Source organism: Sarcophilus harrisii, chromosome 6 (assembly GCF_902635505.1).
Source record: "Sarcophilus harrisii chromosome 6, mSarHar1.11, whole genome shotgun sequence".
In the NCBI taxonomy this organism is placed as follows: domain Eukaryota; kingdom Metazoa; phylum Chordata; class Mammalia; order Dasyuromorphia; family Dasyuridae; genus Sarcophilus; species Sarcophilus harrisii.
In genome coordinates this window covers 239,552,073-239,569,640 of record NC_045431.1, presented here as the reverse complement: position 1 = coordinate 239,569,640, position 17,568 = coordinate 239,552,073, and the positions used below count along the sequence as shown (strand labels likewise).

The 17,568-nt window shown below is 42.8% G+C and overlaps 1 protein-coding gene across 15 annotated transcripts in view; it reads left to right on the top strand.

Annotated features, from left to right (window-relative positions):
- The window catches only part of PPP6R3 (protein phosphatase 6 regulatory subunit 3), an 81,500-nt gene that overhangs the window by 28,652 nt on the left and 35,280 nt on the right, over positions 1–17,568 (top strand). For all 15 annotated transcript variants that reach the window (XM_031942159.1, XM_031942158.1, XM_031942157.1 and 12 more), the window contains 4 exons: positions 5,692–5,924; positions 9,670–9,856; positions 12,512–12,649; positions 15,593–15,658. In XM_031942159.1, the coding sequence (XP_031798019.1) occupies positions 5,698–5,924; positions 9,670–9,856; positions 12,512–12,649; positions 15,593–15,658 (618 nt within the window). In that variant the 5' untranslated portion in view covers positions 5,692–5,697. The remainder of the gene's footprint in view (positions 1–5,691; positions 5,925–9,669; positions 9,857–12,511; positions 12,650–15,592; positions 15,659–17,568) is intronic.

Sequence of the window (17,568 nt, the reverse complement as noted above, 5' to 3'; positions counted from 1 at the left end):
ATCACGAGTCACTTATGAAATTAGTCAAATATAAAAATGGCAGGAAAGATATTGGCACCTTCCTCTGTATTTGTGGAAAGTGACAGATTATGTTTGGAAAAGGGATGAGATTGAATTTGAAAACGTTTTCCTCTCCCCATTGCTCTGTGTTGGGTAGTACAGCAGTGAGCGTGCTCGCTGGGATCCTAACAGCTTCCTCTAGCACATGATACGGCACTGTTCGTCCTTATTCCAAGGGACCTGAGCTCCTGTTGAATAGTGACAGAATAAACTGAACTGTGCACTGGGCCCTGGCTTGGCCAGAGAGAGACAGAGAGAGAAACAGACTGGAGAGATAGCAGCTTGCCCAAGAGAGGGTTTCTGACAAAACCTGGCCACATAGTTTGCACTAGTACATTTATTTCTCTGCTTTTTCTTTTCAATTGGGTGATCAGCTTTTGCAGCCTTGGGAATGTGTCTTTGTTCGCTAAATGACAAATATGACATCCTGTCATTTTTATTCTGTGAATGGTGAATGGCTTTATATCACATGTGCCTTCACATCAAGGAGCTGTGTCTCCTACCAGCTTTGTTATTTGATGGCAAAAAGATTGATTCAGTGAAAACCAGGGGGATTTCTGACATCCCCAATTAACGTTAGTGTTGTGTGTGTTTGTGTGTGTACATATGGACACACACTTCACTTCGGTGGGGTTCTTGGGGAGGAAATGGGGTTTTATCTTGGACTAAAAGGATTATCAGAAAGGCTTCTGCGATAATAATAGGGGCCTTTGTGAGGCCGGGAGGAAATCTCTGCATCGAAGGCCTTGTGCCACTGAGAGCATGTGCCACCCAAGGGTGACAGTCATTGGTGACGGCTGTTTACAATGAAGATGGAGGAGGGGCAGTCTAGGGACGGCTTTATGTTACCTTTACCAGAAATTGCTCATTCAAGCAAGTTCTTGCCGAGATTCCACATGTAAAGCCCAGTGAAGAAAGGTGCATCTGGGCAGTGAGCGCCTAGTGCCTTTCTCTGCTCCGTGCTAACTTCAGAGCCCTTTTAAAAACTTGCCTGTCTGCTTGGCTGGCTGGCTCTGAATGGGGAAGAATGCTTTTTTCCCAGGAGCACCCTTCACTTAAAGCAGATCTGCTGGCTCACATTTCTGCCATGGGACTTATTGGAAGGAATATTCATAGATCAGAAGTAGAAACCGAAGTGGAAAGCCTGGTGGCTGTTTTTTGCCCAGGATTCTTTCGTGTTTTCTTTCTTTTTCTTAGCTTGCTCTAGAATCATTTATGATTATGACCAGAGCCTGTCACAGTTCTCAAAGGAGCTTTCTTCCCCCACTTTTTTATTTATTTATTCATTTATTTATTTATTTATTTATTTTATTTTTTTTATTGCTCAGCGCCCTTTTTGAATTAGGGCAAAATGGTTCTCTTCTTCAGGTTTCTTTTAACACTTTGAGAACAATTCTATGTGAAGGCTTAGCACTCAGTATTCCAGGTTAAATCCCTCTTTTCCCCTTGAGAGATGTTAGGGAAGGATGGCACTTGGGGATGTCTATCAGTGGAGCTGGAAGCAGAAATCTAGATCACCATGATGTGACCTCGGAAGGTAAAATTGGGAAGCTGAGTTTTTTGGAAATTGTTCATGGTTCCTGGTCCATCTTCCAAGCATTTTAAAATGCTCTGGGCCTAGAACCTGTCTACTGAAATGCCATTCAAGTCAGAGAGTAGACAGGACATTGTTTGAGCTCTCCCCAGCTTGCCTCAGGATGAACGCTAGGTCAGTCCTCTGAGCGGACTTTGGAGTGACAGAACCCACAAACATTCGGAGAGTCATCACTTTCCAGCTTAAGATAGCCTGGAAGAACTTCAGGACAGAGGGGAACATGGCCCAGCTCAGGAAGGCTGGGGGAGTCCAGCGGGAGGTTCAGGGCCAGTGGATCAGCAGACCAGCTGTGAGACCTTCAATGCAGTAACGAAAAGTAAATTATGAACTTCAAGAGCCCAGACCCATCCAGTGCAGTGGGAAGCCTGCCAGCCCAGGGTAGGCAATGAAAGGCCTCCATCTTGCAAAAGGGCCTATGGTCTCTCAAGAAATCAAATGTCTTTTTCTGAGACAGGTTAGCACCTGCCATTGATGTCACTGGAGGTCCAGTGACTTGCTCAGTCTTGGCCAGCACGAGGCACAAGTGGATCTGGAGCCGTCTAGCCTTCCTAGTACCGATCTGCAAGTTTTCATCTTGTAGTAGAACATCGTGAGGAAAGCAGAAACCTTGCCAGCTTTGGGCCAGCAAGTCTTCTCTGTCTCTGTGTGAAGGGCAACTCTAGGGATGGTCCTCAAGGATGCAGGAGTTAATCAAGCCAGATGGCAGGTTAAGGGCCGGCTGGGAATCAAGAGAACAGGCTTTGCCCCCAACATGCCAGTGTGGGCTGGATTACTATAGCTGTGTCTGCAGGAGTCAGATCTACTTTAACATTGAACCAACAGAATTATTTATTAGTATTTCTTGGTTATCCTCATCATGATTACTTTTTAGTTTATGTGGAAGCCCCAGTGTAATAATAAGGGCTTTAAAAACAAAACAAAACAACAAAAAAAAATAAACCTATTCCTTGTTTTTATACCCTCAGTGGTATCCATCTCTCCAAAAATGCAAGGCTAGTTTTCAGCACCCATTTCTCCCAGATACTGTGTTCCAAATTTTTTTCTCCTGCCCCCACCCCCCAAGACAGCAAGCAATCTGATATATGTTCTCCATGTACTTGTAAACACACTTCCATATGTTATAAGGTCCACTTTGGGAGGACCCCTTTGGAACTGGATTTTTAAAAGTGAAAATTTAAACTGAGAAACTGGGAGCTCATTGATAATATCTTTTGTCTTTCTAAGCTACATGTTTTAAAAGTTGATGAATGATGAGAAAAGCAGAGCTCTAGGTTCACTTCCCTTTGAGAAAATGATTCCTTTATTACAGATGTTTTGTAGCCAACTTTTCTGGAACAGATCAGCATTATAATGTTAAAAAAAAAAAAGATCATTTGAAAACTCAATTCAGAGTTTTTTTTAAGCAACTTTTTGCAAATGTAGAAATGGCCAGAATATGCCATCAGAATCGATTAAAAAAATCTAGTTTGTCAGTAACTTGACATGAAGACTGAATTTTTTTAAAAAGTTATTTTAAAAAACAAGACATTAATAAATTTCTAGAATAATAAATAACAAATTTCTACTCTGGTTGGCTTTGGCAGTTGCCCCAGATCCATATCTTTCTGCCCTGTGATGGCCTCTAGCTCCCAATGGGTGAAAGCCCTCTGTGCTGGCATTGTTCCTGCCCTCTGCAGCTACCCAGCTTCCCCTCCTCCCCTTTCCCCAGGGCTTCCTGTGCTCTGGGGCTACGCTGACCATGCTGACTCTCACAGCATCCTCTGGAGATAGCCCTGGCTTGGAAGTGGCTGAGTTGCACTCCTAGCACTTAGCACGGCACTCAGCAGACAGTAGGTGCTTGATAAGTACTTGTGGACAAATCACTCAGGAAGTCTAGACGGGCACAGAAATTTCCCCTCAAAAAGTTTACAGTCTAAAGGGGTGATGGGATGGTGTCAGGTAGAGCAGTAGTGCAGCCAGGTAAGGGGGCTGAATGGAGCTCCTTCCTTAAATGGAGTTTGCATTGGTGGGCCCCACCCTCCAATCCCCTGACCAAGGGCTGTGATGAGAGAAGCTTGTTCTGGATTCTGCCCTTCTGGTTCCAGCCACAAAGTGTGGAAGGAAAGTCTTTAGCCTTTTTGATATCCACTTGGAGCCCCTCTTGGCTTTCCTCTTCTTTCTAAGTCTTGACTCAAATGCAGTAGTAAAGACAATACTTGGTTTCTTCAGTTTAACCTTTTATAAACTTAGAGATTTCAGAAAATAACCATAAACAACAAAAGAAGAATTAATATGCTAGTGATTTAAAGGAATTTGGAGGAATTCATATTCTTTTGACTCTTATGTGCACATGTATATGCAAATGTGTGTGTGTGTGTGTGTGCGCGCGCACTGTGTATGCATGTTCTTGGGAGGAGAGGATGAGGATATCTTGGCTGCCTTTGTTCTGTGTAATTGTCAGCTAGAGACTGGTTGCTGGTTTGGGGGTTGTTGATTTTTTTTGTCTCTTTCAAATACGCATCCATTTCTTGAATCTCTCTGTCCCCTTTTATTTATTCTGTCCCTTCTTCAAGAAAAGGGCCTTAGATCTGTGTGAGTTCCCAGGCACTGTCCTAGTAGCCAGTTTGGGGCTTTTTTAAATAAACAGATTGGAGGTTTGGGTCTTGGCTTGTTCTCTTGCAGTGCCTTGTGGGTGAGCTGATTTTGCATTGCACCAGGTAAGTTTGACGAGGTAGTTGAACCCAATGGATCAGGTGGGCCTGGGGAGTGACCAAAAGATTACAGTCTGATTGCTTCTGGGAGAATGTCTTCAGCTGGGAGCAATTGTTTTCCACTAAAGCCTCATTCTAGGACAGTGGTCCTCAAACTATGCCCATGGGCCAGATGCAGCAGCTGAGGATGATTATCCCCCTCCCCCAGGGCTAGGAATTTTCTTTATTTAAAGGCCCACAAAATAAAGTTTTTGTTTTTACTATAATCAGGCCCTCCAACAGTCTGAGGGACAGTGAACTGGCCCCCTGTTTAAAAAGTTTGAGGACCCCTGTTCTAAGAAATGGGGCCCTTCTTCCAGTTGTTACTGCCAAGGGGCAGTGGAAAATTCTGTCCTTGATATAGTTTCATGGGTGGTGTTTTGTCATTTATTTGATTATGGTAAGGGCATTGAGGCAAGCAGTACTTTATTCATCTCTTATGTGTGAGGATAATTCATAGGGTTCATTTTAGGAGAAATAAAGATTTTAGTTTAGTGTGTGATTTGAAGATGTCTACACTAAAACTACTACAGAATCTTCTCCATTGTCTTTGTAGCACTGATCTAATTTGATGAAGGCTTTGTTTTGGGGTTAAGGAATAGCTCAATTTTTAGGTTGGCTGTTTGGGTTGTCTCAAAAATTGAGGGAAAATAACTTCATCTCCACAGAAAGAGAGGAGTGTGAAAATATCATAAAAGGTGATGTCTTGATGGTTTCTCTGATTGGCAAAAATGAAATGTTTTTAGGAATTCTACAATACTCTAAAGCCCATTGGGCTGAAGTTCAGAGTGAAGCAGTAGCCTGGTCCCGTTCCCTTCTATCTTTCTGTTCCTAGCCTGAGTTCAGTGAGTACTTGTTATCGATGGTCATTGCCGAGAGTACACTTGAAGAAAGCACAGCCTACATCTAAACGATTGTCTTTAAACAAGGGACTGGAAGATTTTGTTTTAAATCCCATATCTAAATTAGCAGTGTGGCTGCTGTACAGCTGGAACCAGTTAGTGACATATTCTTCCTGTTATTATTTCTAGCCATAAACTTGTGTATAAAAACATCATACTTGGTTCATTTGAAATGTTTTTTAAGTTCAAAGAAAGAGTTTAAAAAATAAAGACTTTCTGTTTGGGAGAGAGAGGTGCCTAAGGAAGAATCAAATTTAGGTTAATTTAAGTGTTAAATTAGCTTGGATTAAGTTTATAGTAATGTCAGTTTGGGATTTTTGGTTGTACAACTGAACTGATGGTATGAAAAAAGGGGAAATTAGAATGTTTGACTTGAATTTTGCGAAATATTTTTCCATTTCTGCAGACCAGCATGTTTTGGAAATTTGATCTTCACTCATCATCCCACATAGACACACTTCTAGAGAGAGAAGATGTAACATTGAAGGAATTAATGGATGAGGAAGATGTTTTGCAAGAATGTAAAGCTCAGAATCGCAAACTTATTGAATTTCTGTTAAAAGCAGAATGCCTTGAAGATTTAGTCTCATTCATTATAGAAGAACCACCTCAAGATATGGATGAAAAAATCAGATACAAGTAAGAAAATATAATCTTCATTTTGGAGTGGAGAGAGAAGAAAAAATGAAGCCACATTATGCTTGAGAATTTATTTGTTGAAAGAATATTGGTGTGCCAATCTGGGAGTGGTTCCTCAGCTCTCCTGCAGGCCCTGTTGTAAAGATTTAAATCATAATTTGAGACATAGTGGTGGGACTTAGCCTCTTGATTAAAATGAAGTCCACGGGAATCATGAGACTGAAACTGGGGTGCTCTAAAATCTAGTGCTAAGGTGTCCCGGGAGGGCAGAGTGCTGTGCAGACACTGAAACCGATCTCCGCATGGTAAGACTCTTTAAGTCTTTTCCCCACTTTACAGGTGGGAAGATGGAAGTGAAATAACCCCCCAGGAGCACTCAGCATAAATCTGAACCAGAACTTGGATGCTTTTCTGTCTAGTCCTGTGTCCTAAAGACCTAGAACCAATTAGAACACTCTCTCTGACCTTTTTACTAACTGGAGAGATTAAGTCAGAACCCCTTAAGAACTTTAAGGAAGACTAGATTAGCCAATGAAGCAGGTAATTGTATGCATATGCACCCTCTGCCACTGAAGATTTACCATGAAATGTTTAGAAGACTTTTATCTTGCCTATAGATGGAAAGATAGTAAAACACAAAATCTGTATTCTTTGTGGGTTATCTCCTGCACTTTAAGGCCCGTGTTTTATAGGAAAGGGATTTACTCTTGCTCAGTGAAATGTTCCTGGCCGATACCATTGATGTGGAGAATCATGTGGTCCCAGAGCAATGGAATCTATTCAGGGAGGCCTAGAGTCACCACCGGTGCTCTAGAAAAAGCAGGCTCTGGGCTTGCACTGAAGGAGATATTCCGTAAGATGGAGTGGGATTTTCCTAAATGGGGACCAGTGTCATGGGAGAAGGTGGCCTCTCAAACAGATTTGGGGGGACAGTTGAACTTGGTAAAGGCATACTTGTCCAATGTCTACTGACTTGAAAAATGAAATTGAAACCATAAAGCGAACTTGCAAATTGAAATGGCTTAGACAGTGGGAAGGGCTTAAAAAGATGGTGAAGTTGGGGTTAAATTTGTAGGTTAGGGATAATTATGGAAGAGATTGCTATTTGGAAGGAAATGAGTCTGAGTTGCAACATAATCTCTTAAAATTGTTTCAGTTAATAAGCATTCAGTTTTTCCTTTCTCCTTTCCTCTATTTCTTCCCATTCCCTCTCCCCTTATTGAAACCACCCCTGCCACCCCACTCCCAGAAACAGAAACTCAAACCAACCCAACGTAATCTTTAGCAGTCCCTGCTTTCCGACCACTTCTTGTGTGGGTTGTTGCACATACTTCATGTTGATGTGGGTGATTTTGTCGTCTGAGTCCCCAGGTACTAGGTGATCCTTTGTGAGAAATTGTGGCCATTTGAAACAGGGAAAACCTGTACTTCTGAGCAGCTTAAACCCATCCCTCAGGATTCTTAATGTACTAAGCTTTTGGAAGTAAGAGCCTGATTCATCCCATATACCCACGTAATTATCACGCTATGCTGGATGAGTCCCATCTTGGCTCTTTGCCTGTCTCTGGGCTGTTTAACCCTTTCTGGATCTTGTGGCTTCATTTGTGAAATGAGGAGATTGGACCAGTACTCTAAGGTCCCTTACAGCTGTCAGTAACTGAAATTCTTGGAGAAAAGGCAGAAGGGAAAAGAGTTAATTCCCTGCACTGTGGTTATGAAAAGGGGAAGCTTTGGGCAAGGGAAACTGAGTCATGGGAATGGGTTGTCTACTTCTATAGAACCAAATGAGCAGTAGACCTAACAGTCTTAACCACTTTCTTGCCAAAGAAGTGGGATCAAATGGGGGATTTTTTATCTCTTTCCCCCCAAAAAAAAAAATTTTTTTTTTTTTTTTTTTTTTAAGTAGGGACTGAGAAAATCCTATCTATTTGACAAAAGAAAAAAATTGCTGTAACTTTGGGTTTGCCTACTTCATGGGATAAGAGATTACTCAGACTTGATACAACTCCTACTGTGACCAAAGAGACTTCAGTTTCAGGACTTAAGAGTGGCAAGAAGAGACTTATTTCTACCATGTCAGTTTAGAATGGAGTTCTTAGACTGTAGGCTACCCTGTGTTAAACTCAACAGCTGGCACAGCTGTTTCCTGGCCTCTTAGTTAATTAGAGAATGTGACTCATGCTTTCAATGGCCAGCTCTGTGAGGGAATCCAGTATAGGCTCTCTCTGCCATGTTCTTCATGAAGTAGGCAGGGAGTCTCTGGGTAGGAGAAAAGGGGCACACTAGGCTTTGGCTCAGGCCCAGTGAGTGGGAGGAGGGTGAAGTTTAGGGCTGTTTCTCTGAGGACATAATTACCCCTTCTGAACCTCAGTTTCCTTAACTTGCAAAGGAGAGACAGCACTGTTTGATATTTAGATGATAGCATAATGTATGTAAATGTGAGCAATTCCTACACAAGAAAGTGGCTGTTCACTTTTGTATTTTCCTCAGGAGATTGGAACAAGGGAGAGCATAGCCACCATATACCACAAAAGTTTGGGAAGGGACACATCTTTCTTCGAATAGGATAAATGCCTTTGACTGTTGGTTTATTTAGGTTCTAAGGGTCACTGAATAGAACACTTAATTAGGCCCCTTCAGAACTTCCTCTGGGCAGAAATCTATGTAATGGGTGAGAACTGGCCCCAAGAATTCTTTTTATTTGCAAGGACTTTTTATTATTACCAGAAGGCTTTCATTACCCAAAAATTCTTGTTTAATAATAGCTTTTTATTTTCAAAATACATTCACCCTTGCAGAAACTTTGTTTCTCTCTCCCCTAGACAGCAAGTAATCTAATATATGGTGAACATGTGCAGTTCTTTTAGACATATTTCCACAGTTATGCTGCACAAGAAAAATCAGATAAAAAAGAATAAAGAACCAAGCAAACAACAACAAAAAGGTGAAAATGCTTTGTTGGTACCCACACTCGGCTCTCACAGTTCTCTCTCTGGGTGCAGATGGCTCTCTTCTCCACAAGTCTATTGGAATCAGCCTGAATCCCCTCATTGTTGAAAAGAGCCACATCCATCAGTTGATCATCACATGATCTTGTTGTTGCCATATATACAGTGATCTCCTGGTTCTGCTCATTCCACTTAGCATCAGTTCATGGGAGTCTCTCCAGGCTTTTTTGAAACCATCCTGCTGATTAGTCCAAGAATTCTTTAAGTTTGAATGACCGGTTGGCTTGGCTGTGGCATTTTCCTATAGTACATGGCCTGGACTTGATCCTGAATTGTGTAGAGACTTTGTGGGATATGTCAGGAGGTCCTGTAGTTCCATTGTCGAGTCCTGTCAACTAGTAGGCCTCAGCCTTTGCTGCAATCCGATATGGCCACTTCAGATAGAAGCACTGAATTTCACTGACCCTGTGGCTCAAGAGCTTTGATACTTTTGGATGGTTGAACTCATCTAACCTACCTGCTTTACAACTCTACCTCATACAGAGTGATTTGCCAGATCTGTTTGTTTTCCAGTTTTTATAAAAGGCAGAATAGATTCATAATTGTAGTTTAATATCTTGTGTTTTTATCTGTAGATGGGGAAAATATTGAATCTTAACTTTTTCTCAGGCTCTAAACAGTTTAGCATTTGAGTGGTTACAGAAATTTTGAGGAAACCTTTTTAACTTGTGATATCTGGTATGTACTAGTATTTTAATCTGTGACTATTTGATGATATGAGTGTCCTGTTTTTCTAGGTATCCAAACATAGCTTGTGAATTGCTCACTTCTGATGTCTCTCAGATGAATGATAGATTGGGAGAAGATGAATCTTTGCTAATGAAACTGTATAGCTTCCTCCTAAATGATTCCCCTTTGAATCCATTACTTGCCAGTTTCTTCAGCAAGGTGCTAAGTATTCTTATTAGCCGAAAACCAGAACAGGTAAATATTCTTTTCCTGAAGGTGAGTAGTTATGCTAGAAAATTGTTTGCTTTATTATGAATCTGTCCTTGATGTTAATTAAAATTTAAATATTTATCTTTAGACACACTTGATAAATAATACTTGAATTTGGACTTCACAGCTTCTCACTTAGGTTATTAGCACAAACTTTTTGATTGGTTAATAAAGTATGCCTGAATCTGGTATTCGAATCTCAGGTAGAGAAAGGTATGTCCAAATTTGAGGGATAATTTCTCTTTATGGAGAGATACAGAATAATGGAGAATACTGAATGGTGGACTATGGATTAGTGGAAGAGAAAATATATCTGTGTCATTGTGGTACTTCTTTCCAGGCCTGGCTTAGCAAGGTCAGGTTCCTAAAGGTCATTGGAATTAAGGACTGTTTTTAGTTAGTAAACAGGCTGCATTTAAACCCACAGGATGCCCGCTTCACAAGGCAGCTTCTTCTTCCTCATTTTCTCTTTTGTTAGAAGTGACAAAGTGCTCCTGTTTGCCTGTTAGCTGCCATATCCTCATTAGATTGTTCCTACCAACTCTTCCAAAGGGGCTGATGATGGCGATTTGTTCCCAGTGCTGGACCCCAGCCATGGCGTGCAGCCACATTTGGAAGCTCACGAGGCTTCATGGACATGCAGCTCTGATGTGGAGCTTAGGGGTCTCTGAGAGATCAGCTCTGCGTAATGAGGACAAGGCTAGATGCATTGCCAGGGAGTGCTCGGCCCAGACTCAGATCCAGAACTCTAGGTGATAAGTTGGATTAAACTCAGGTGGCCCAAGAACTGTTGCAGGAAGCACGGCTTTGGAGTGCCAGAGCCTGTCAAATAGTGTAGCTGGTGGCTCCCCCTCTGCCCCCCCAGGAGGGCAGTCAGTTTTTCTGGCCTTTTTAACCTCCTGCGTCTGGAGTGTGAGATGATGGGATTCAGCAATCTGTTCTATGTGCTTGACCTTTTGTATTGTGGGAAAAGGAGTTTGCTAAAGGAGGGAGCTGTTGAAAATATGGGGGTGGGCTGGGCTAGGGAGGCAGGTGAATCTCCAGAAGCAGTGGACTTAAGAAAGCTAGACGAGCAAAGAAAGTCAACTGTGACAATAAGCTGGTCCATAGGATTCAACTCTCATTCTTGCATTCTAGTCTGGTTGGTCCCTGTTTAGAAAGCAGAACCAGTGACTGGAGGTTCCTTTTACTTTGTGGGGATGAGAAGTTGGCGAGTTTTGTACTTGTCATTCCAGTCCTAAAAGCCCTTAAGAAGCTTAGTCAAAGTATAGCCCAACCTTCACAGTTTGGACTCATTTTGAATGAGATTCTGGGGACCCCAAGCTGACCTGAATCTGTCTTTCTAACTATATAGTTTTCAAACTATAGATTCATTTCAGTTTATTTCCACTAAAGGATTGTCTGAGATTTTCAGGAAGGTAGATTGTTACACATGGACAAGCTGCTGTTTTTCCTGATCCAAAATACCTATGATCTCTTCCATTTGTTGATCCATCACCAAGCCCATCTATCTGAGTTTTCTGAGGAGAAATGGGAGAACAGCAGGCCAGGGTTCCTTTCCCTTCCACTAGGTAGGCCTGTCTGAGAGCCTATCGAACACCCTTCTCCTCCTGAAAAAAGAGCATCAATGTGCCAGAACCTTATTGGAGGAAAGATTGAGCAGAAAGGGAAGGCATGTGTGTAGTAGAAACAACCTGAGGCTTCACAGCCCTGAATTGATTTCATTCATCCTTCTAGATACTTCCTGTGACCTCTCTTTCTCAGATTGTGCTAGCAAATCCTCTTAAATCTCAGGTCTTGCCCCCTCCCATCTAATTTCTCCCCACCCCTCAAGGATAATCTTATCCTTTCCACAGTCTCCCACTTTCTCCACACAAAGCTGACTGTCTACTTGAAAAGACCCAAGCGCCTCCCCTTCCTGGGAGAGTTTTAAATCATCATGTAGGGGATTATTGCAACATTAAGAGTATCTTTAGTTCAGAAATGTGAAAGGGTTTGTGGGTACTAAAGGGCCACTCACTTAGTTTAGTCTCTCGGTCTGAGGCCTTACCAGAGCAGAAGCTGTGGCTTGCAAGGGGCTGGCCTTGTGGTCACTTAGCTCCCCAAGTGACCCAGCCATGTTCAGACACTGTGTTCTTCTTGAAGATCATAAAGCCATTGTGGGGACAGTTTCCTGGCTGGCTTACATTTAACTCTCATGTTCAGATTCTGGGAATAATTAACATACCCTAAATTCTGATGTGGGAGAGCAGTGATTGCCTCTGTTAACTCTCTTCCTTCTCTTCTGAATGCCGACTTCTGCTCCCATCGGATGTCCTTTGTGGACACTCATTTTTCTTCCAGATTGGCATTTTTTTAGGTCTCTTTTATGCCCCTAGTTCATTGGCATTGGCTATTTATAGTGTTAGGGTGTAGGCTGATGAAATGCCAACAGAGTGGATATGATTAGGTACTGATGTGCTTGCACAAGGTACGTGCGGGTACTAGAAATAGTGGCATTTAAACTGTGGCAGTGGGTCTGACTGCTTAGCTAAGTGCGTCTCAAAATTTGTGCTGAAAACCTCTTACATGTAATTTCTTAATCTGACCTGAGAATGGATCAATAATGTATAAGGATTTTTCCCCCCTCTTTCCCCTCAGATTGTGGATTTCTTAAAGAAGAAGCATGATTTCGTAGACCTTATCATAAAACACATAGGAACTTCTGCTATCATGGATTTATTGCTCAGGCTACTGACTTGTATTGAACCTCCACAGCCCAGGCAAGAAGTGTTAAATGTAAGTACGGTTGTTTAGGATTCATCTTTCTCTGGGGGAAAGCGGCAGCCACAGTGACCTTCCCAAGTAGCCGTGATTGGGAAGAGGACAGTGACAGGAAGTCCTGTCTCTCAGATGCTGCACTCAGAGGAGTGCATCCTTTTCGGAAAGTGGCTTCCGTTGAAGGGAGAAGAGAGAGAGTTTTCTGGAGTCAGGTGCCAGATGAGATTTAGTTTCAGAGAAACCAGCCTTTCCTTCTTGCAGATGTATTTCAAGGGGAAACCCAAGGTACCCAGGCCAACAGGCAAAAAAGGGGGATTTCTGGAGCTTTTAGTCTGTGCTTTTGTATCTCATCCCTGTCTTTTCCAGTCTCCTTTCCTTTTGGTACTTTCATCCAAAAGTATTTTCCAGTTCTTCACACCTGATACTTTACTTCAAACCCTAGAACTGACCCCATTTGCATGTTTTGATTGTATGTATTCATTGAATTGGAGATTTGAAGGGCTGAAAGGAAACGGAGAAAAGTCTTTTAAGAAGGATATTTTGTCAGGTTGTGCCTGAAGATTAGGCTTGTTTTGTTAACAGTATGGAGGTGAGGAGACCTGCCGATATCTTTGGGAAGGCAGCCCAGCCAGCATGGGGGTAAAGGCCCGTCACACTAACTGGGATGGGCTTTGGAAAGAGGTCTTCACAAGAATGGGATCTGAAGGGTGTTTCCCAGGTGGGAAAGGGAAATGGTGGGAAGGAGGAAGGGTTAATAAAGTCGGTGGGATTCTGAAGAGTGGCTTGACCAGGGACTCTTACTTGCCTGTTGCTTCCAGATGTTCAATGAGGGTTGCTGGCCAGTTGTCCTGATGTCCATTCCCAACCTCTTGTCATGTTGGGCTACCCTTCTCCATTATAATATTCTTTAATTCATTCAATAATTTTCCATTAAGCACCTGCTGTATGCAGTGCTCTTGGGCTCACCCTAGGAATTCAGAAAGAATATAGTCCTCCCTCAGAGGGCCTAGAGTTTTATTAGGTAGAATCTACGGACAATCCAGGAAGAACGTGATGAGGTCAGATGTGCTCTGAGAAATCTCGGGGAATCCATCCTCCTGGGCCTGGATCTCTGATGCTGAAAGACTTAATTGCAGAGACCGGCAGGAGGGAAGAGACTGAGGTTCAGCATTCTGGATTGATGTGCCTAGTGTTGTGCTTTGTCCTGACCTTCAACAGTTGGTCCACTTTGACCGGATCAGACATGAGCGGAGGACATGTTGGGCAGTCAAGAATGGCAGGAGCCAGACTGTGGAAGGCCTTCGATGCCCACAATCTGAAGAGTTTGGCTTTCTCCTAGAGGCAGCAGGGAGGCACTAAACATTCTTTAGTCAGCCAGATTTTTGTTTCACATACCTGGTGGAGCCTTGAGTATTTGTTTTTGTGGCATTTGATCTATTAATCGTTGGGGTTTCCACTTTCCTCTTCAGGAACAGAAGTTGCACCCTATTTTCTCTTCCCCCTCCTTTCCATCTATAGCCAACTACAGCTGGCTCCGGAGGTGGGTACAAGGCTTTGGGGTTTGTTAGTTATTTGCACTGTTTATATTTTAGAATCACAAAATTTAGAGCTGGAGAAAACTGTAAAGGTTGAACTCCCTCATTCTCCATACAGGGCCAGATGATTTCTAGGCAATGCTAACCTAAAAACCTTGTGGCTGACAAGCATGTACCCTGCCTGCCAGTGTGCCAGCTGTGCCAGCTCGCTCTTTTCATCTCCCTTCAGAAGCTCCCTTAGCTGTTCAACTACAGCTGCTGGTTTTCTCCTGCTTTCCCGTCTTCTTGGAGAGAACAGAAGGGAGCTTGGGACCTGGCTGATTTTACAGATCTAAGACAGGCCATATAACAGGGCTCCCTCTTTCTAGGCAGCCTAGAGCACTTGAGAACCCTGGAGAGAAAGACTAGAGGCAGAACTTGTCTTGGCCTTCCCAATTGTAGGCCTTTCTTTAGGGAATGTCCTTTTTTACAATTTTCCACTTATTTCCATGGCACAGCCTTTGCTTTCCCTAAAAATGCTAAGTTTTCTTACTAGATTTATATTTTCTTCCTATCTAAGCTATCTCTCTCCTTTACTCTTTTCTCTTTTTTTCTCCCCATTTATATTGTCCTAAAACTTTTCTTTATTCTATAAATCCTAAATTCAAACATTTTAATCGTAATTGAAGCAAGTAGCAAAGGCCTCAGCTTCTTCATAGTTAAAAGCAGGACAAAAGAATTGGCTCAGAAAGGCTCCTCCAGTGTTATTTGATAATCTGATTCTATGGGTGACCATTTCGACCAGAGGCACATGTCCTGCACAAAGCTAAGTGGGTGAGGTGGCCACCCCATGTTTGAAATCTTTGAGCTCTTCCTACATGATTCCAAAACTTTCTACCCTCCTCCCCCACTTTTTTTCCCTTCATTTTTTGCATTAGCTTTTTCTTGGATTAGATGTCTAAAAATACCCGTCACATGGCTCGGTTTCTTTAAGTGTAAAGTCTACAAAAAGTCATTTCCTTTAACCATTTACCCTTATGGCATTTTTGCTTTTCTTCTTACTGAAGCTTCCAGCAAATGTATGTGTTCCTCCATCTGTTTTTTCTCCCCCTTTTGTTTTTTCTGAGTAGCCTGTCTGGTGGATTTTAATCCTATATTCTATTCATTTGAGTCATCCCATTATTATTTCCAGTTGTGACTTTTGTAATCGGTATTAGGATTTGAGAAGTTCTTGAGATTGTTTGACACTGGTGTTTCTAATAGTATGTTCATTCTTTGAATGTTTTTCTTTGGGAAATTCTCAAAAGTTTTGTAGCATTAAAAGTGAGGGAAGTGTGCAATATACTTAAATCTGATGGATGAGGATGTCCATATATGCTTCCTTACGTTGGGACTTGACCAAGAGCACTTCATTACTATGATAACCTTTATATCGTGTGTTTTACAGTGGTTAAATGAGGAGAAAATTATCCAGAGGCTTGTGGGAATAGTTCATCCATCTCAAGAAGAAGACGTAAGTGTTCCTGATGCATGTGCCTGTTCTGCTTTGTCTTAGCAATTTTAGAAATGGGTGGTTGGATCCCATGGCGTGGCTGCTGTGCTTTGAGTGTAAATCGGAGTCTGGTACAGGTAGAACATCGATAATCCAGCATTATGGAAGCCGGCAACTTCTTAGGCAGCACAGTGTTAATGATAGATCTTTTTGGTAGACCTGTTGTAAGGGTCATGGCTTCCACTCCTCAGGCAGACCCTTGGGTGACTTGGGAGGTGTCTTTACCTTGGAAGACACCCGGTGCTCAGTTTCTATGAACGTGTTGTTCTTGGATAAACAGAGGGTGTAATCCTTCACTAGACCTGTTTTCAAGCCCTTTCCAATTTGTAGGACCTGGCAGAGTCTTGGTTCATTTTGGGTCCTCTCCAGGCCCTGCTGAAAGCACAGTCATTCCCTAGTGAGGGCAGCTCCACAGCCACCGCTCCTGTTGTTGCACAATAGTTTGTTCCTCTCAGACCCAACTAGAGATGGCCGGCCAGCTCTTCCCTGGTGGCAGGAGGCCTCCTGGGATGGCACAGGGATGCCCAAGTTTGTGTTAGGATTTGTTCGGAGTCAGAGAATCCAGGAGTTTGGATCTGTCCTGTTGGGCAGAAACAGTCCCCTTAAAACATCTTACAAACTGTCCTTGAACAGCGGGGAAAACTCAACCCCCCAGTCACTCTGCTCCGTCGTTGAATTAGTCATGTAGTAATTAGTAAATGCTTATCTTTCATTAAGTGGAAATCTGCCATTTGACCCTGATGGTTCTGGTGGATGGGACTGCTGGGAGGGTAGGTTTCCATGGAGAGCAGGAGAGGTCTGACTATCCCCTCAGGAGCTGGGAGGATGTTGCTTGGCCATAGGCTTGTCCCTTTGGGTTCTGAGCCCGCTTGTGGCCATTGGTGGGAAGGAAGGAAAGGAGAAAAGCAAGGGTTGCCCAGATGCTCTCAGGAGCCTGTTCTTACCATAGAGGGAATCCTGTGGAGCCAGAGGGGGCCCTGGCCTTCTGGGTCCCAGCAAGGAGACGAGAAGCCTTGGCATGGCCCTTGTGTTCCTTCTGGCACCCAGAAGAACTATCAAAGAGCAGCCGACTGCTTTTGCCTGGGACGCTGTATCGTGTGTCATGTTGGCCCAGCTGGTACCGGAAACATTCTCAGAGCGTTCTTCCTCGGTGTCTTAAACTTGGTAGGTGCTTAGGGAAAGAATTTGGAATTTGGGGAAAAAATACAATAAAGTCTCAGTGGCTTAAAAAAATAACAAGTTTTTAAACTCCAAGATAGGGGCTTTGGCATTCCTGAGCCAGCAAGGCATGGTGTCCTATTGTTTGCAAAGTATTTTACAAATGCACTTTTCCTTTTCCCATTATGGTTTCACTATGTCACAGGTTGGCATAAGAAATTAAATGGGAATTTTGGGGGGAGATTTGTGGAAGTTGCAGGGGACACATCACTCAGATGACTCAGAACAGATTTAGAAACTCACAGATATATAAAATCTGTGTAACATCTGCCCAAATTTTACTATAAGCTGCTGAAAAGGTCCCCTAAAAGAACAAAAGAAAATTGTATATTTTCCATCACAAAGACAGGGCCAGATTGTAGGGTCATCGCTCCTCTGACCCCGGTGATGTGGGAGGAGAACTGTATTCTCTCATCTTATCCTCACAACAATCCTGGAGGTTCCATTAGTTTCATTTTTACAAACAATGAAAATCAAGGTATATCTGTTAATTGACTTGCTAAGGTCACTCAAGCTGGTTAGACCTGAGGCTGACTTGGAATTCGGGCTTTATGGATTTCAGAACCAGAACTCTTCTTGACTCTGGTACCTAAGTCAGGGCTTCTGGGATTGGATTTCCCCTCAGCACCCTGCAGCACCCTGCAATGTAGTAC